Source organism: Lepidochelys kempii, chromosome 19, assembly GCF_965140285.1.
Source record: "Lepidochelys kempii isolate rLepKem1 chromosome 19, rLepKem1.hap1, whole genome shotgun sequence".
Taxonomy (NCBI): domain Eukaryota; kingdom Metazoa; phylum Chordata; order Testudines; family Cheloniidae; genus Lepidochelys; species Lepidochelys kempii.
The window spans coordinates 877,546-895,237 of NC_136398.1; the positions used below are offsets into that span (position 1 = coordinate 877,546).

At 46.3% G+C, this 17,692-nt stretch overlaps 1 protein-coding gene across 2 annotated transcripts; it reads left to right on the forward strand.

Moving 5' to 3' along the window:
* The first annotated feature begins 248 nt into the window (after positions 1 to 248).
* SF3A3 (splicing factor 3a subunit 3) lies at positions 249 to 17,634 on the forward strand. 2 transcript variants are annotated; one of them, XM_073317419.2, is made up of 17 exons: positions 249 to 418; positions 972 to 1,019; positions 1,813 to 1,865; positions 3,468 to 3,573; positions 4,421 to 4,493; positions 5,919 to 6,010; positions 6,437 to 6,519; positions 9,832 to 9,970; positions 10,301 to 10,369; positions 10,746 to 10,813; positions 11,238 to 11,345; positions 11,689 to 11,758; positions 12,484 to 12,648; positions 12,750 to 12,860; positions 14,207 to 14,297; positions 16,500 to 16,555; positions 17,323 to 17,634. In XM_073317419.2, exons 1-17 carry the CDS (start codon positions 323 to 325, stop codon positions 17,398 to 17,400), a joined length of 1,506 nt encoding a protein of 501 aa, XP_073173520.1. In that variant the 5' UTR covers positions 249 to 322; the 3' UTR covers positions 17,401 to 17,634. The 2 variants fall into 2 exon arrangements, with proteins under 2 accessions (XP_073173520.1, XP_073173521.1); XM_073317420.2 differs by lacking the exons at positions 249 to 418; positions 972 to 1,019 and adding an exon at positions 1,080 to 1,219.
* Positions 17,635 to 17,692: the final 58 nt, after the last annotated feature.

Below are 17,692 nucleotides of genomic sequence, written 5' to 3' on the forward strand. Positions count from 1 at the left end.
GAGGGGGGGCACCGAGAGGGCGGGTTTCCAGTCGGGCCGGTGAGGGGGAGCACTGGGAGGGAGGGTTTCCGGTGAGGGGGGCACCGAGAGGGCGGGTTTCCGGTCGGGCCGTGGGGGGAGCACTGGGAGGGAGGGTTTCCGGTGAGGGGGAGCACCGAGACGGAGGGTTTCCGGTCGGGTCGGTGGGGAGGGTTTCCAGTCGGGCCGGTGAGGGGGAGCACTGGGAGGGAGGGTTTCCGGTGAGGGGGGCACCGAGAGAGCGGGTTTCCGGTCGGGCCGAGCCCCGGGAGGGAGGGTTCCGGCAGGCGGGCGCGCGGGGAAGATGGAGACGATCCTGGAGCAGCAGCGGCGCTACCACGAGGAGCGGGAGCGGCTCATGGACGTGATGGCCAAGGAGATGCTGATTAAGAAATCCACGGTGCGGCGCGGGCGGGCGGGCGAGGGCCCGGCGCGCCCGTTGGGGGCCGGGGCGGGCGGGGCCGTGACTCTCCTGGGCCCGAGCCTGGAGCGACGGGACGCCCCTGCCGGGCACCGGGCGTGGCCCCCCCGCGGCGCGGCTTCCGGGCTCGTGGCCCCGGCCCTCGGGCCCCGTAGCGCGGCGTGCTCCACGGGAAGCCGCGTCCCGGTCCGAGCGCGGTGCGGGGTGAGGCTGGCCGAAGGGGCCGCGTCGTTCCCGCTGACCCAGGGTCTCCAACTGTTTTACTGGCGGCCCTTGCGCTCGGCAAGCCTCTGCGTGCGGCCCCCAATACGTTAAACGCGCTTGTCCGTGCGTTTAACGCCATTACAAATGCGGGAGGCAAGCCGGGTTTGGGGTGGAGGGTGACAGCTCACGACCCCCATGTAATAACCTCGCGACCCCCCGTTTGAGAACCCCTGCCCGCGAAGCAGAGACTGTTCTCAGCTGAACTTCAGGCAATAAATCGGGCATTAGTTAAAGTCCGGCTAATCCTTTTTCCTGCCCTGTCTTGTAGTTACGTGACCAGATTAACTCTGATCACCGCACCCGAGCCATGCAGGACGTGAGTATCATTCCTCCGCTTTACCTTACAGCTGTGTACCGCAAAGTTTATGGGCTGGATCCCAGGATGGTGTGGTGGTGTGGATTACTTAAGCAATACATCACAAACTGTATTTCTGGATGTGTGTAGCACATGAAGATTGCAGGGTACAAGGTCAAAGGAAAATGGCTTTTTTGTGCACTGCAATAGCCAATTGACAGGTGGGATAACAGTATTTACTGGAGTATTGCTTACGGTTAAACTCATGAGCTGAGTTTGCCTAGTTTTGTTTCTGTATGCAAATTTAAAAAGTGTACTCATATTAGTACCTATATTTATTCTGCAGAGATACCTGGCATTGAAGTTATAGGGGCTATTCTCCACCATGCATGTACATTACCTTTTACCAGAACTTGGGCACATGGAGAATGAGTTGGATGGATTTACTTATCAGTCTTAGCATTAAAAGCCTTTAGGAATATTTTAAATCACAGTATTAATTATTTTCATTTTAGCTAATTTTTTGAACAGCAAACTTCACAGAAGAGCATGAAATGACTTGGGTAACATGTTATTGCATTTCCCTGAAAACAATTTCAGCTGCTAAATTTCCCTATAATGTTTCATTACTCTTCAGTGAGCTTTCTTTCATTTCTTGGTCTGTTTGACTCAAGTTTGTGAGATTATCCTTTCAGATGTAAGCAAGCTTTATCAAGCTTCCAAGAAAGCAGTTCGTTTTTCCTAACTTCTCTGCACGTTGTGCTGTATTGCAGCAAAAGTACATGCATAACACTAACATGTTTTTGTTTTTTAGAGGTATATGGAAGTGAGTGGCAATCTGAGAGACTTGTATGATGATAAGGATGGGTAAGTGTCTGCAAAAAGACCTGATCTGGCCTTTTTTAAAACTGAAAGGTGTGCTAGCTAAATGCCTTCACAGAGGGTATGTTCACACAGCAATTAAACAGCCCCTTAGCCCAAGCCCTGCAAACCTGAGTCAGCTGGCACAGGCCAGTCGCAGGTTTTTAATTGCAGCATAGACTTACCCACAGTGCTTTACAAAGCCATGGAAGGGACTTAATGGCACTTCTTAAGGCCATGTATAAGGAGAGTGAAGCATTTAGAGCTATGGCACTTGTCAAAGTAGAGATTCTCTCCCCCCCCCGCCCCCCCCAAAGGTAAACTTAAGTTTTCTTCCAGGAGTTTTATTGCACTTGCCAGATTTTAACTTGGGAGGAAAGCCTAGTGGTGGAAATAAATCCTTGATGAGACATTTCTGATGAGTGTCCAGACATAACCTTATCAGTACCGTAGAGCAACATGTCGTTACAAAGCCATTGCTGGCTTAAGATTTGGCTGCGAAATACCGTTTGATCCCAAGTGTGTGGGGGTGGGAAGGGGAGGGAAAGAATAATTGTGCCATAAATGTAGGCTTTCCAAAGCATCATGTTAGAGAAGAAATTGCCACTGAAGTGGTCCATTAAATAAGATGCAGTTAGGGCTGAGTTATCTGCACTCCCATTTGTGGGTTTAATGAACTTTAAGAGAGGGGACCAACAAAAACTACTGAATATACTGATCGCAGAGTTTCACTCCTAGTTCATACCAAGACCTGAACATAGTTAAAGATTCCTAAAAATCACATTTAACTTGCTATGTGTTGCTTCTTCGGTAGAATAAGGGACAAGAAAGGGTATTACTGGTTCAGCACACGTCAGCAGTAAATTCTTCCATGGCTATGTCTACACTGGCGCTTTTGTTGGTAAAAACTTTTGTCAGTCAGGGGTGTGAAAAAAACACACCCTGACCGACATAAGTTTTACTGACAGACACACCGTTGTCGTTGGGGGTGGTTTAATTATGCTGACAGGAGAGCTCTCTCCCCTCGGCATAGAGTGGCTACACGGGAGACATTGTACCTGCACCAGTGTAAGGTCTGTAGTGTAAACCTAGCCCATGTAACAGTTGAAAAGGAGGGTGTGTGGTGATGGTAGCAAAGGCACCAGCGAAATCATATTTCAGTGCTTGATACTGTCAAAGCAACTCTCCAGATTTGCTATTGAATTTAATCCTGTGTCGACTGTAACAGGGTGTGGGGGAGGGGTTGTTGTCTCTTTTGGCTTGAGTCCCTCATTTGAGTGGGAGACTCTGAGAGACTTGAAGGGCAGTAATTGGGGACGATGCACCTGAATGTCGGAAGGAGAGCAGAGCCCCAAAATCATAACTCTGTCTGAGTTTGAGATCTCTATGTAATTTTGGTTGAGAGATTGGTATTGCAGGGTGGGTGACGACTTTTCCATATTTTTGGGAACCCTTGTGTAATCAGAATGCCAGAACTAGACATGAAGAGAATCATTAATGAAACTCTCCAATTACATCAGTTTCAATATCTGTTTGCCATAAACAGTCCTAATCCTGCCCTCTATTACCCTCAAAATCTGACTTTAATTGTTTCTCCTTGACCCTCAGGTTACGGAAAGAGGAGCTCAGTGCCATTTCAGGGCCAAATGAGTTTGCAGAATTCTATAATAGACTAAAACAGATCAAGGAATTTCACCGGAAGCACCCAAATGAGGTAAGTGCCTCTGTATGCCATGGGTATGTGGACCCACAGGACAGTGACAAGGAGTATATCTATACATTGAGTGCTCTTGGATGCTTTGTGTTATCAGTTCGGTTCTTCTCAACCTATTTCATTTATGACAAATTCCAAAATATTAAAATGTGGCGAATGAAAAGAGGTGGTTTTAAACCAGGGGCCATGTTCAAGTTCCTGTGATAGAAGAGAGAGCATTAAAGAGAGAGAGCAGCCCAAGAATGAGAAAATGTGCAAAATGCTAATCATGTCCCATGAATGGTGTGCTTTCATTTTAGGAGCTGTGTTCTCCTCTGCTGTTGGGGGAGGCATTCAGCATTGCCTTCCATGTGCTGGCCAGAGTGTTTTTTTGGGGGTGTGGGGTCCTCCTCCCCTCTGTGAAGAAGGCATTTTTAGGGGTTGTCTACATGATTTGTTTCTGCATCAATGAAAGGAGAGAACCTCTGGAATTCAAAACAGCAGAGTGCCAGTTGATGCAGGGGAATTTCAAGGCAATTGCTTGATAGAGTTGACTGCATATCTGTCCCTGCAGCCTCTGAACTGAACGGCAAAGATCCTAGTGCCTTGGCTTTTCCACACTTTGTGGCCAGGGAATCTACTGTTCTCCATGTAGAGTACTTTGTGTATATACTGGTTACATGCCGTCAAAGAGGAACTGAATAACACACACAGTAATGTTGAGCTTTGATTTGGCAGTGGGAATACTTCTGTAATAGGTTCATTATGGAAAGTGCAGATTTGTCAGTGTGACTTCACGTTAATTGGTCTGGACTTTTTCGCAGTAGTGAGTGTGTATTTTTGCTGTAACGTCTGATCTTTCCCGAAGATCTGTGTGCCGATGTCAGTGGAATTTGAGGAACTGTTGAAAGCCAGAGAGAACCCCAGTGAAGAGGCACAAAGTAAGTCCGTGGTTTCATATTTAAACTTAGATCTAGCAAAAATGCCATGCTTGCTTGTTTTTATTTAGTGAGCTGTCTGGTTGGCTTGTCTCTGAATCTCTCCCCTTAATAACCTTCTGAAAGTTACTCTCAGATTAGGTGCCTGTGCAGGGGTGGCAAGTTACATGGGCCTGTGGTGCCTGGCTCCACCAATATTTGGAGCCGGGTGTCTCCCCTGGCCCTGCCTGGAGCGTCCCCCGCCTGCCTCCCCCCCCATGCACCTCCCGGAGCATCCCTGCCTGATTAAAAGCAGGCAGCTCCCCTGCTGCTCCGCGCTGCTCTCCTTTGCCTGGATGGCAGCCTAAGGCTAGGCTACAGCACAAGAGCATGCTAAGGCAGCTGGCTGCTGCTGCTGCACCAGAGGAGGTGCACACGTGATTGGCAGCCCTCCCCTCCCCCAGCACCTACCTCACTCACTTGAGCAGCTGCTGGGGCTTGAGTGTCTGACCCTGTGATCCTGCCCCTCCCAGCTTGCAGCAACGGGGCAAGGGGCAGCCTCCCCTCTGAGGCTGCGGTGTGGGGCAGCAGGCTGCAGCAGGGGAGGAAGCTTCCTGGACCTGAGCAGCTTGGGTGAGTGAAGTGACACCCTGCACCTCCCTCCGCCCACAGTCACTGCTTCTGTCCCACGCTGGGAGCCCCAGTGAGGCTACGGTGAGGGGCAGCGGCACTGGGGGAGAGGGTTGGGGGGAGTCCTCCTCTCTGGCCCTAGCCCCGGGGCAGCCAGTCTGCACCCCAAGCTCCTCATCCCCGGCCCTGCCCCACCCCAGAGCCTGTGCCCCCAAGCCGGAGCTCTCACCCCTTGCACCCCAAACCCCAGCTCTGAGCCCCCTCCTGCACCCCTGCTCCAGCCCAGACCCCTCACCCAAACTCCCTCCCAGAGCACATCCCCGACACCCACTCCTCCTGCCCAAGTCCAGACTCCACACCCCAACTCCCTCCCAGAGCCTACCCCCTGCACCCAAACACCTTCCCAGAGCCCCACACCTCCCCCTTCCACACCCAAACTTCCTCCCAGACCCTTGGGGGGGGGTGTGGGGGTGCAACTTGGACCTGTTCTGGGCACCACCAAAAATTATACAAACCTGCTGCCCCTGTGTCTGTGTGTGTATTTTATCCACTCTGGAATGTTCTGCAGTAAAAGCGCCTCTCGCTTGAGAGTGGATCTAGCGTATTACTGTAAAGGAGCAGTTAGTTGATTATGTTTAGAACCTGCAAAAACATTAAGAAACATTTCACGTAATATAGCTTGTATTCAGCTGCAGTTACAAGCTATGCTTATGTGAGATGGTTCTAACACAAGACGGATACTTGAAATGAGAATAATCTGCAGTAATTCTGATCTTCAGTATTTCTAATAAAGCTCTTTGCATAATATGTCTTCTGTAGATCTAGTGGAGTTCACAGATGAAGAAGGGTATGGCCGGTACTTGGATCTTCATGATTGTTATCTCAAGTACATTAACTTAAAATCATCAGAGGTAAGAGGCTAGAATTGCTTAGGAGACATACTCAAATATCTATTATTGAGTGTTCAGAGACAAGCATTTCTGGTGACATTTTAAATAGTTCATTTCCACCCGTGTGTTGTACGGGTGCCTATTTTTTGGAGGCTGCAGGTTAAGGATTTTTAAATTCTAAGTGACCCTTTCCTGGGCTCTCCCATTCATGCAATTGTATCTACAGCTGCTCTCACAGGCCTCTCCACTGATGTGGTCTTGAAAGAGGCTGTGCCCTTTTTTCGCCTCAGTTACCAAATAGCCCAGGGTCTCTAAAGTGGCATGCTGCAACTCAGAATGGAGGTGTGGAAAGATGCCATTTCTTGTGGTCCAGTGGGTGACTGGAGATGTATTGCTAATCAGGTTGTTTTGTGTGTAAAATCTGACACCGAGCCTCTTTATTTTCAGAAACTGGATTACATCACGTACTTATCCACGTTTGACCAACTCTTCGATATTCCCAAAGAGAGAAAAAATGCTGAATATAAAAGGTGGGCCCTTCATCCGTGACAGGCTGTCCAGGAGGAATTAAATTCTGTGATGCGCATTCAAGGCCCTTTAATGGCCTCTCCAATCCTGGGGTGGAGGGGAGTTTGTTATAAACCATAAATCCAGTGTGTCTATTCAGTCCATGATTTTTAGTGTCTAGCAAAGTTATGAATTTAAGTGTCCAGGCTTGTCTTTTGAAGGTGTTGTGCAGATTTCCTTTGAGGAGAGGACTGAGGGTATGTCTGCATGGGTATAGAAAACCAGTAACTGGCCTGGGTCAGCTGGCTTGGGCCAGCGACTTTTATCCCTGTGTAGACCTATCCTGAGAGGTCAGATTACGAGTGTTCACCCACAGAGGACATGGTGGTTTTGGTCTTTTATCATTTTTCTGTGTGAGTGTCTGGTTTCACCCACGTAATTGTTGTTGGGGCATTTAGTGCACTGGATAAGGTACACCGTATGTGATAGGCATGTGTAGAATCCATAGATCTTGAAAGTTGTGTTGTGGGGGGTGTTGCTCATTGCAGCAGTGAAGAGATGTCTGCATGTTTTGCATCTGTTGTTCTGGCAGGGTCTGGTGCCACTTTGAGTTGATGTGTCCTCCTGGTCTGTGGTGATCTTGCTTCTGATGATGAGGTTGTGGGGTTGTTTGAAGACCAAAATGCGGGCTTAGGAAATATTTCTTTCGGGATGTGGCCCCCCCGAGTCTGGGTAATAACTGTTGATACACCGTATGGGTTCCAGTATGGGGTGGTTGGTGACACCTAGGGGCATGTGGTTGGAGGGAGTTTTATGTTAGTGTTGAAGCGGGTTCTCTTCAGGTATTTGGGTGCCTAGTTCCATAATGTGATCTGCTTTTCTGGTGGAGTTCTGTGGGTTGTGGAGTTGTAGTTGGTTCCACTTTCTGTTTTTGTGGTGGATGGCTGCCACCCAGTGTTTTTGATAGTAGTTTTGGGTTTCTTGCATGATTTTCAGGTAAGTTTCCTGTTTTGTTTTTTTCTTCCAGTATGTGGGAGCATGGGATTAATTCTTGTTTGAGGGGGTCCCTTCTGGAGTATATGAGGTGCAGTATGTGATTCCTCAGTTTTTACAAAGCCCTTCTGCAGAGCTGTTCAGCAGATATGGAGTTGTAAGTGATGGAGAGACCTCTGGGGACGATGATGTCCCTTGCATTTGCTCAGGGAGTAGATTATGCTGTTAAGTTTTGCTTCCTTTTTCTTCATGTTCAATTCAATATCTTCCTTTGTTGTATTCAGTGTTATTATAGCCATGTTGGTCCCAATATATTAGAGAGACTGTGTGGGTGAGGTAATACCTTCTATTGGACCAGCTTCTGTTGGTGAGAGACAAGCTTTTGAACCACACGGAGCTCTTCTTCAGGCGTGGGAAAGGTACCCTAGCATCACAGCTAAATAAATACAAGATGGAACAGATTGTTTAGCATAAGTAGTTAACATGTTTCAAGGATTGCTCACAGTGAAGTGGCCTGTTAATACCTCTCCAGTCCTTTGGTGAGGGAGATGGAAAGCTGGAGAGGGTTTAGTGGGTTATTACGGGTTTCAGAGTAGCAGCCGTGTTAGTCTGTATCTGCAAAAAGAAAAGGAGTACTTGTGGCACCTTAGAGACTAACCAATTTATTTGAGCATAAGCTTTCGTGAGCTACAGCTCACTTCATCGGATGCATACGAAAGCTTATGCTCAAATAAATTGGTTAGTCTCTAAGGTGCCACAAGTACTCCTTTGGGTTATTACAACAATCTATAAGTCATAAATCCAGTGTCTCTATTCAGTCCATGATTTTAAGTGTCTAGCAAAGTTATGAATTTAAGCTCCCAAACTCATCTTTTGAAGGCATTATGCAGGTTTCCTTTGAGGAGGAGAACCAAGAGGTCAGATACAGAGTGATTGCTTTGTGAAAAGCATTAATTCAGTCAGGATGAAAATTCACTGTGGGGAATGTGAATGGGTACTCCATAGATGTAGTTTTAGTGTTTCATAAAGTAAGGACTTTCTGCAGAATCCACACCCTCTCAGAAATGTGAGCAGGATCTAAGCTGTCAGTGTTTTGGAATTTTCAAAAATGCTTAAGTTTTGGCCTCGCTGCTCCTTTGAAGGCAAAGAGAGTTTTATCGTTGACTTCAACTGGAGCAGATTTAGGCCAAGGCTGAGCACTTTTGAAAGTCACATCCTATGTCTTTTAGCTTTTATGGTTGTGAAGAGAATTGTCCAAACATAACTAATGCAGGGTTTGCAAACAGAGCCTGAAACAGTAGCTCTGAGAGGTGTGAGCTGTCCCATCTGTTTGTCAAGTTAATGATGAAAATATGTTTTATCCATGCTCAAAGAATCCTTGGTTAAGTGTGGCTGTGTAACTAGGGTTCACTGACATGGTGGTAAAAATATTGGAAGCCACCAAAATCTTGTCCCACATTAGGGCCTCTGCTGGTGCCATTAAAGTGGTGGTGGCACGGTTGGGAACTGCTAAAATTCCCTACTTATGGACAGGGCCATGGCTGGGACCCAGACCATGATAGACTGTAGTACGCTGGCTTGTGTGTCTGGAATAACCCGTGTTAGAGAACCCTGGTTTAACCTTGATAGATATCAATGGCTCTTTGGAATGACTGTACGGGGAGATCTGCCAAGGCAGGAATAAAACAGTTTGGGCCACAAGTATGCTTAAATATGTGAGAAATATGGTAATGTTTGTAGTGTAGAGAAGGCCAAATATCAACAATCCACACTCATTGCTAATTATTTTTGTGTAAACATCCAGTGAATGTTCTTCTCTCTCCTTGTTTTCCCCCATCTGTTTCATGCTATTTATTTTTATTTTTTCTTTCTAAGTCCATACACTTTGCAGGCAAGCTTCTCTGTGTAAATGCTGAGCCTTTTCAATTTCAGACAAATCCTCTCTTACTGAATTGCTGTTTACAAGACTAACAGATGATGTGAAATTAAATTACACCTACATGTGTGTTTGTGAGACTGTCAGGTTGTATCTGCTGTATTTGTCAACTGTGAATCTAGCCTGTAACCTAAAAAGTCAAACAGATGATGAACTTTCATTCGGATTGAGGCTTCTGGTGAAATAATCTGTTACCCAGAGTTTGTTCTTAACAGCCAGGAGCTTGTTCAGTAGAAGAGAGATTTGTTGGGAAGGAAGGAAATAGTGGGACTATTCCCTGTATAATTGTGGGGCAAGGGGTGTCCCCATGATGCGGTTCAGTATGGTATGATGCAAAAATTTCTAATGTGTTCATTTTACGCAAACTCTGATATTGAATTAACTGAGCTGGCTCCTCCTCTGCCAGGTATCTTGAAATGCTTCTTGAGTACCTGCAGGATTACACAGATCGGGTGAAGCCGCTGCTGGATCAGAATGAACTTTTTGGGAAGATTCAGAATGAGTTTGAGAAGAAGTGGGACAATGGAACGTTCCCTGGTTGGCCGGTGAGCAATCATTATGCACACGTGAAATGCTGATATATTTCTCTCGGCTTGCATACAGTGTCGTGGTGTGTAAAATGATCATCAAGATTAACAGTCTCACAGTGTAGTGTAGTTCAGTTGTGTCCCAAAACAGAGACACTGCTTACTGCTAATGTGTTTTCTGTCTTTCCAGGAGGTTTCCCATGTATTTGATCAGTTTAGTGCTGAGATCTCCCCATTATTAACAATATCATCCTTCTTGAAGGAGGGAGGATATTTTGGTATTGCTGCTCAAATGTTATGTAATGTTCTGAAGATTTATCTAGCAACTTATGTGGCTTTTCTTGGCAGAAAGAGACCAGCAGTGCACTTACCCATGCCGGAGCCCATCTGGATCTCTCGGCCTTTTCCTCTTGGGAGGTATGTTCTCTGTGCACTAAGCACTTTACACTGAAAAATCTTGGTGGGATCCGTCCACCTTGTTCCTTTTCAAAATTCTCTTTGTGGGAATGTGAGGCTCCGGCCACGACCACTGTAAATGGCAAGTTCACTGTGCAGGTGGCCTCTGCTTTCTGTCACTGGAGATACCAGTAACCTGGAAGGATTTTTCGCCATCGTAGCTGTGGTCAGGCTCCTGCCGTAGACGTCATTGATCTGGGTAGAAGAGAGCCACCTTAGTGCTTTCATGAGCAATGCTGGATTTTTTTAAATGAATTAAAATGGACATACTTGTATCATATTGTTGTTAACACCTGAAAGCAATGCTTGTGTACACTGGTTTATTTTAATTGTACAGGAATTGGCCTCCCTGGGACTGGACAGATTAAAATCTGCTTTACTGGCTTTGGGTCTGAAATGCGGCGGGTAAGAAGCTGTGGCTTTTTTCTAGATTCTTTTCAGTTATTGTGCCGTTTGTCTCACATTTCTGCATTGGACATCTGTTTGTTTTCCAAAGATCTGTGGAATAATTCTTATACAAGACAACACTGAAAGTATGGCAAGGAATTCTTATCATATACTTTGCTTTGAAGTCTGAGGTTCATAATGGACTAGTACATAATACAGAATAGTAGGACCTCAAGAGCCTGGGGAAACCCTGATGCAAAAGCAGTGCCTAAGCCATGTTCCTCAAGGATCACTGAAACGTGATGCTTATTCTTACAATCTCATGACCTCTGAATGATTTAATGTATAATGTAATTAAAAACATAATTATGTGAGCACAAACCAATCTACTTAAAAAATAAACCTACACCCTAGATTCACTTTGTTCCCTGCTTTTTCCCAGCACTCTGGAAGAGCGTGCTCAGAGACTGTTCAGCACAAAAGGCAAATCCTTGGAAGCCCTCGATTCTTCCTTGTTTGCCAAGAATCCAAAGACAAAAGGAAGCAAAAGGTGAGTCCCCAAAAGTTTCATACACAGGTTGGCCCTTCGCTTGGACTAAAAGTTTCCTGCTTGGCTGGTTATTGCCTTCATTATTGCCCCAATGGCAGAGGTGAGATGTTCCTGGAGCATTAGGATGCTCTGCATATTGGGACCAAATGACTGAGTTAGCTGGTCAGAGTGTCTGGCCTGATTGATCAGTACATGTGCAGCAGAATCTACAGGGAGTGGTTGATATTTGTTTTCCCACTTTCTTAGTAGCTACAAATCCAAATATATCTTTAGGAACCGGGTGCATGGACAGCATTTGCAGTGCTAGAAAAGGATTTCACAAAGTTACCCTTTGTATTTCCAGGGACACAGAGAGGAACAAAGACCTTGCGTTCCTGGAAGCTCAGGTCTACGAGTATGTAGAAATTCTTGGGGTAAGGTTTTTACTTTTTACCTTTTTTGAGCTTTGTAGATGCCGTGCCTTCAAAAGGTGTTGCAAGCTCATTCATGTCTTCCATCTTATCCTTTCTTAAACACCATGTATAGAAGGGTTATTTTATGTATGGTGCTGTACAAATCTGGAGATATTTAAGGCAGGGGGTTGGAACTGCTTATTCCTGTTGTTTGTTAACCTGTCAGCTTCTAGTTAAGAATCCATCTCCTACAACAACCGATGCTGAGGATTGGGTCTGCCTCTCTTGTGAATGGCAACCCAGACAGAACAGTCATGGTGCCCTTGGGGCAGCGTTTTCTCCTTGGTGTAGAACTTAGATTTTACATCTAACCACCAGAGACAGCAAGCCCCTGTGAGTGCTGCCTTTATTCAGCTTCATGTTCTTGTCACAGTTTTCAGTGGTCACTCTTAGAAGGCTGATTGCTGCTATTGCCTTGGAAGTGATTGTAATTGAAGCTTTCCACTATCTTCTCTTGGTGAGAACTGCATTACACCCAGTGACCTTTCAGACTGTTGGGCTGAGCAAAACAGGGTGGAGTTCTCTTCTTTGACTGCAGACTGCAGACACTAAGGAAGCCAGTGGAGGGGATTTAACATAAGAAGGGTGATTTCCCCCACACGTTTTTTGGTTTGTTCGTTTGCTGCCACATATGCTGCCATGTTTGGCTGCTGCGCTTCATGCCTGTGTGCTTGCCTGCATCATAGGAACAGAGACATCTCACCCATGAGAACGTGCAGCGTAAGCAAGCCCGCACAGGGGAAGAGAGAGAGGAGGAAGAAGAGGAGCAGATCAGTGAGAGCGAAAGCGAAGATGAAGAGAATGAAATAATTTACAACCCTAAAAATCTGCCTCTTGGCTGGGATGGCAAGGTGAGGCTGGCTCCCCAGGTGCTCCAGAGCAGAGATCTTTGACTGTATCCAAACCACCTGTCTTGCCATCTGACCTAAGCTTTGCCTGGCTTGTTTTTCAGCCTATCCCCTATTGGTTATATAAACTGCATGGTTTGAACATCAACTACAACTGTGAGATTTGCGGTAACTACACCTACCGAGGGCCAAAAGCTTTCCAGCGGCACTTCGCGGTAAGTAACGCTTTGGCATTAGCCCATCAGTCATCTTTAAGGTAATCCTAGTTATATGTAACTAATGGACGGAGTCTTGGTGATTGGAGCTGTCACTTCTGGGCCGGAAGGGCATGTTCGAATCCTGTCCCAGGACATGGGCCCACGCGTGGTGCTGAGACTGCAGGGCTGTACCGTTTGAGTTATAATCCATTTGAAGGGGCATTCAGGTGCCATTTGCCCTTGAGGGTTGTAGGGTCTCCCTCCTCAGGTACCCCGATTCCAATGTCTAGCAGTGCCTGAACTGTTGCTGAGTACCTGGTAGCTACCGCCTTAGATACTGGCAGTATGTTGACAGACACCTTACTGTAGAGCTCTCTAGCAAAGCTGATAGAGGAAACAAGTTCTGTAAAACTCAGATCTAAGTAACAGATTTTAATAGCTTTTAAAATATACCTAGGAGCAAACTGGTCTTTCAAGGGATATAAATGTAAGTGGATTCTAGTTTTGTTAGTACTGAGATTGTGAGCCCTAGGAGAAACCTACACTGAAAACCAGTGAGATGCCTATTTCTGGATGCTGCTTCTCTCCTTGGGGCTAATAATGGTTTAATTATAATGGGCCTAAAAAGGCGTGATTTTAACCCTGCACTTCTGCAGTATGTGACGAGAACCCTTGATTGTGGATTTCCCATTTAAATGAAAGTGAACTTTGTTTAAAGATGCTCAGGAGTTTATAGCACTGCATCTGCTGCACTTTATACAGTAGGGGAGTCCCCACTCCTGCTTCTCAATGAACTTTTGTCAGAATCCTACAGTATTTTGGCTGAAAATCCATCTTGCCAAAGCATGTGACTACTGTATTGTTATTGCACTCTTGGGGAGCGCCTCGCCTCGTGGAATCACAAACTGCTTTTAAACCGTTGTTGTTGGTTGTTGTTATACTATAGGGTTGTAGCTTAGTTCTAAGATTTGATACTATGAAATTCTCATAAGCTGATTAAGTTAATAGTGTCTAATGTGTATTCGGTTTAAAAAAATTAGTTTAAAAGTAGCTTCAAGTACTGCCATGACTGATCTTTATGGATTTACAATCAAATTTTCCTTTTTTGTGAAACTTTTTTCTTGTATTGTTGTGTGAAAGGTCCACATAAAAGGAAAACTAACAATCTTGTATATGGTCAAAGGAAACAAACTGGAAAATATGGATAGAAATAGTTTTTCCTCTTGTTTTCTTTCCATTCTAGTCCCCTTGGGCATTAATTTGTTATCTTCAGGCAGGTTTGATTTACTTTAATGGTGTGGCTGTGACTTTGTGGGCTATATGTAACTCTCTCCTGTATACTGATCTTTCTGCTCTGCCTCCAGGAGTGGCGTCATGCTCACGGGATGAGATGCCTGGGCATTCCCAACACAGCCCATTTTGCTAATGTCACGCAGATTGAAGACGCAGTCTCTTGTAAGTGATGTTGGCACATCTTTGTTCAGAGCTGAGAGCAGGTGGAGTCTATTTTCATCTGTGCGGGTCTGTTGGGCACATGTGGGGACGTGCTGCCTGCTGTGATTGCCAATGAAGAGACATTCAGCCAGCAATGTTCTCACTGGGGGGAGTAACTCTTTATATGGTGGAACCTCAATCATCCAATTGCAATTAGGGGGCACGATTCTCCTTCAGATAATCAAGAGGCTGGTTACACTTGATTGAAATGCATGAAGTTCTTCCTGTGTGTCTCCGTGGTGAGGAGGGAGAAGGGAAAGACCTGATGAAATTCAGCCAGGGCAATCCTATAGGTAAATCCTGTTACAAGCATGAAGCTTTAGCATTTTAACTGGCCATAACTTAATGATATTGGCTTTGGATACTTCAGTCAACGCCAGAATGCAAAGCTTCTGCTCTGGGCACGTACCTGCTGAGGGCAGCAGCCGGCACGAAGTTGCCTGGCCACAACAGAGATAGAGATTGACTTCTTAGCTGTGGAAGCAAGAGTGAGCTAACTGCGTCCCCTCTTCCGCTGGCAATTCTGGAGTAGGAAGGGAGAGTCAGATAGAATTTCTGCCTGAGCACAGCAGTAAAGCCCAGAAAAAGGAGTTTAATTTTGTTGTTAAGGCTATGTCTATACAGCAGCTGGGCGGTGCAATTCACAGCTCAGATAGACATACAGGTGCTAGCTCAGCTCAAGTTAGCATGCCGGCCACTGCAGCCGCCCTACTGTTTTAGTGCAGTCACTTGAGAATTACACCTACCTGCTGCTGTGTAAAAATAGCCTAAATCAGTATTTCTCAAATGCGGCCACAGCCTCCAGAGCAGTGACTCGGGGCGTGGAGAGAAGCATTGGAACCTCCCCCAGGGCCACCAGCGGGGGTTGGGCCCTGCCTCCCTGTGAAGCCACAAATGCCAGAAGAGCAGGTGGCCAGTGAGTTCCCACCTTCCCTGGGGCAGTGACACTAGGCTTCGGGCTTCAGCTCTGGGCTGGCGGGCGGCAGGCTCTAGTCATGGGACTTCAGGCTCCAGCCCTGGCCGTGTGGCGGCGGGTGCCAGCCCTCAGCTCACCACCCTCCCCGCATTGCCTCTGGACCCCACTGTCTCCCTGCCCACCTCCCCATCCAGGGCTAGAGCTGTGTAAGTCTGCTGTGAAAATTGATATTTGTAATTTGTAAGTTTGTTAATATCACTTTTCACAGCCTCCCAGATAGCTAGTAAGTCTGCTGTGATTATTAACAGACAAAAATATCACTTTTCACAGCAGCAGGCTTATGAGCTAGTAAATCTTCTGCTTTTTGGCTGCCCTTTTTTTTTTTTTTTTAAATAAAAGAAACACAACAAAAAAAAGACAAGAATGTGCAAAGCACCTTAATCATGTTTCTATTCTGTTTAGGTCCAGTAAGAATAGAGACAACTGTGCATTATTTTTGTTATTGAATCTGCAAAACCAACCAACCTTTACAGGGATTTGGACATGTAGCTGTGCATATTGATTTGTTTTTCCTAAAGTTCATTAAGTATTTTAGGAAAAGAATGTAGAGCAGCCACCAGCAAGAGTTGGTGGCTGCACTCTGGGGCCACCAAAAAATTTGAGAGAACCCCTGGAACAGGTGCCCATGAAACATTCTGGCTCTGGTTCAGTGCAACTGAACTAGGGGTTCCCTTTATTTCCCTTCCTCTCTAAGCTGGCTTGTCAGCTCATCCAATCAGAACTCTCCCCCTTACACTTGCTACTTCAGCTTGCTGGCCTCCCTTCCCTTAAGAGCTTCTGTAACAGCTGGCTTGAGGCAAACTTGTCTCTTGCTTCTAAGGGGCATGATTGCAGTGTCTCTGAGCGCTGCGGGGTTGGGAAGGGTGTGTGCAGTGCCTCTGGTGAGCCGACATTCAGATGCAGCTTGTTTTACGCCCAATGAGAAATGCTGCACACAGTACAAACTGTCAGACAAGCCTAGTGTCTTACATTAACCATCAACCCTGTCTGAGGCTCTCCTCTGCTCGGGTATCTACCTGAGCTGTCTTGGCCAGCCTCTCTTGTTGAGTAATCTGTGCAATCCGTGTCAGCCCGTGAGGCTGAGGGGAGTGTGTTTTAAGAGCAAGCAGTGTACATTCGGCGTTAGACTAAGTGCTGATAGTTCGAGGGAAATGGCATTCTGATCCAGTGTGACTTTGTATTCGCAGTGTGGGCAAAGCTGAAGCAGCAGAAAGCTTCGGAGAGATGGCAGCCTGACACAGAGGTGAGCTGAGGATCAGCGTTCAGGTGTTGCCCTTACTGTTTGGCTGAATCTGTCTTGTTACCCTGCATAACCTCTAGCCCCAGCAAAAGAGGTACCAGTTCCCTGAAGAAACTGTTGAATGCTGGGGAGTATGTTTGGAGACCACCCTGCTTGTAACAGAGCTCCTGTTGGTGGAACTGTGTAGAGCTGCACATGCCTCGCTGGGAATGTATTGCTCGTTAGTATGACACCTGCCCTTCTCTCTGTCTAGGCATCTTCAGACCGTGTCTCTGCAGTGTCTAAACCCTTCCTGTTTGGAAAAGGGCGGAGGGAGGGGGAAGTGAGGTATCTTTAATCTAAATGGTGAGAGATTCCTTGGAGTCACTCTGTGAAAATTGTACCTAAGAACCTTCCATTGTAGCCCAGGGGACCTACCATGACAGAGCAAACTTTTTATAGAATGCGCATACAATGCAGTGTGAAATCCAATTTATTACAGAATTTGCCATTGTCCTGCTGAGTTTAGCTAAGCTGTGATAGAGTGGACAATATACAGCAGCAGGCAGTGTAACAACTTAGCATGCTCCACCCCAGTCCTCGTTGCAAACCAATATTTATCCTTCTCTGGGAGTCCACTGAAAGACCCTATGGGGAGATGTGCGGAGGGGGTTTTAGTCTGAGGGGCTGACAGGCTGCTGTTGGTGGAGCTAAACCTCAGTTACTGTTACTCTCTCATTCTTATTGCATGCCGTGCCCAGATACTACCAATGTTCTCGTTTCCCTTCTAGGAGGAATATGAGGATTCCAGTGGGAATGTGGTGAATAAAAAGACCTATGAAGACTTGAAACGTCAAGGGCTGCTGTGATGTTCTCTGGTTGGGGGATTTGGCACCTCTGAGGCCCTTGGTGAAGCACACTGAGCCCTGTGCTTTCTTCTCTGTACTTCTGCATTTTCTGTTCCGCATGAACATACATTTCAAGGACACTTTGTAGAATCACTTTCTAGTAAGTCCCTTCTTGTGCAAGGCAGAGTTGTGATGGTCCAAAATGTATTTTATACTAAAAAGATACTGCAAAAATAAACTGATTTTAATGTAGGACATCCTGAGTAACTTCTCTCCTTTCGTAGCCTGGTAAGGAAGAGCTCAACTCGATGAA

What these genes read in the sequence shown, in the direction of transcription:
- SF3A3 (XM_073317419.2), top strand. Translation starts at nt 323, where the DNA reads ATGGAGACGATCCTGGAGCAGCAGCGGCGCTACCACGAGGAGCGGGAG. An exon ending in GCACCCGAGCCATGCAGGAC is followed by an intron (nt 1,020 to 1,812) that starts GTGAGTATCATT and finishes TTTGTTTTTTAG; the next exon opens with AGGTATATGGAAGTGAGTGG. An exon ending in GATTGAAGACGCAGTCTCTT is followed by an intron (nt 14,298 to 16,499) that starts GTAAGTGATGTT and finishes TTGTATTCGCAG; the next exon opens with TGTGGGCAAAGCTGAAGCAG.